The sequence below is a fragment of the Eimeria mitis genome, genomic scaffold (assembly GCF_000499745.2).
Source record: "Eimeria mitis Houghton genomic scaffold, Emh_scaff2187, whole genome shotgun sequence".
In the NCBI taxonomy this organism is placed as follows: domain Eukaryota; phylum Apicomplexa; class Conoidasida; order Eucoccidiorida; family Eimeriidae; genus Eimeria; species Eimeria mitis.
The window spans coordinates 3,498-4,256 of record NW_013570514.1 but is presented as its reverse complement, the minus strand read 5'-3'; the positions used below and the strand labels follow the sequence as shown (position 1 = coordinate 4,256).

General features: G+C 40.1%; 1 protein-coding gene across 1 annotated transcript in view; it reads right to left on the bottom strand.

Annotated features, from left to right (window-relative positions):
- The window catches only part of EMH_0049970 (cathepsin L-like thiolproteinase, putative), a gene marked incomplete at both ends in the record, with an annotated part of 993 nt that extends 650 nt beyond the window's left edge, over positions 1 to 343 (bottom strand). The window contains one exon of the mRNA XM_013496589.1: positions 35 to 343. Within this exon, the coding sequence (XP_013352043.1) occupies positions 35 to 343 (309 nt within the window). The remainder of the gene's footprint in view (positions 1 to 34) is intronic.
- Between the last annotated feature and the right edge of the window lie 416 nt (positions 344 to 759).

The following is a 759-nucleotide window of genomic DNA, read 5'->3' as shown; positions in this document are numbered from 1 at the left end:
AACAATCTATCAGCATCTGCTCACTTAAACTCACCAAATGCTGCTGCTGCTGCTGCTGCTGCTGCTGCTGCTGCTGCTGCTGCTGCTGCTGTTGTTGTTGCTGCAGCAGGAAGTTCGTTTGCTGCTGCTGCAGAAGTTTCTCTCCTCTTCCCTCTCTCTCCCACTCCTCTCCCTCTTCCTCTTCCTCTTCCTCCTGCTGCTGCTGCTGCTGCTGCTGCTGCTGCTGCTGCTGCTGGCGTATAGCAGCAGCACAGAGGGCCCCCTCTATCGCTCCTGTTGCTGAGAAGGCCCAGCACGAGCCGCAGGCCCCCTGATCTTTTATGGGGGTAACACACCCCTCCATACGCCAGTCTATAGATGCAGGTAAATTACTTATTTTGCTGCTGCTGCTGCTGCTGCTGCTGCTGCTGCTGCTGTTGTCTTCGGCCTGTATACATATACACATACTTTGGTCTTTGTTTTATTTGGTTACGCGTTTTTCTCCTGCTTTTATACATATACGTAAAGTTAGATTTTTATTTTATTTTATATTTATTTATATATTTTTTATTTTGTTTATTTGTTTTATCTATTTATTCTGTTTATTTATTTTGTTTATTTTATTTTGTTTATTTATTTTATTTTATTTATTTTATTTTTATTATATGCACTACACACTACTGTATTTAATAAACAGATGGAGGTATTTTATATAAAAAAATAAAAAAAAAGAAAAAGAAAAAGAAAGGAGACAGACAGAGATAAAGAGACAGAAGAAAC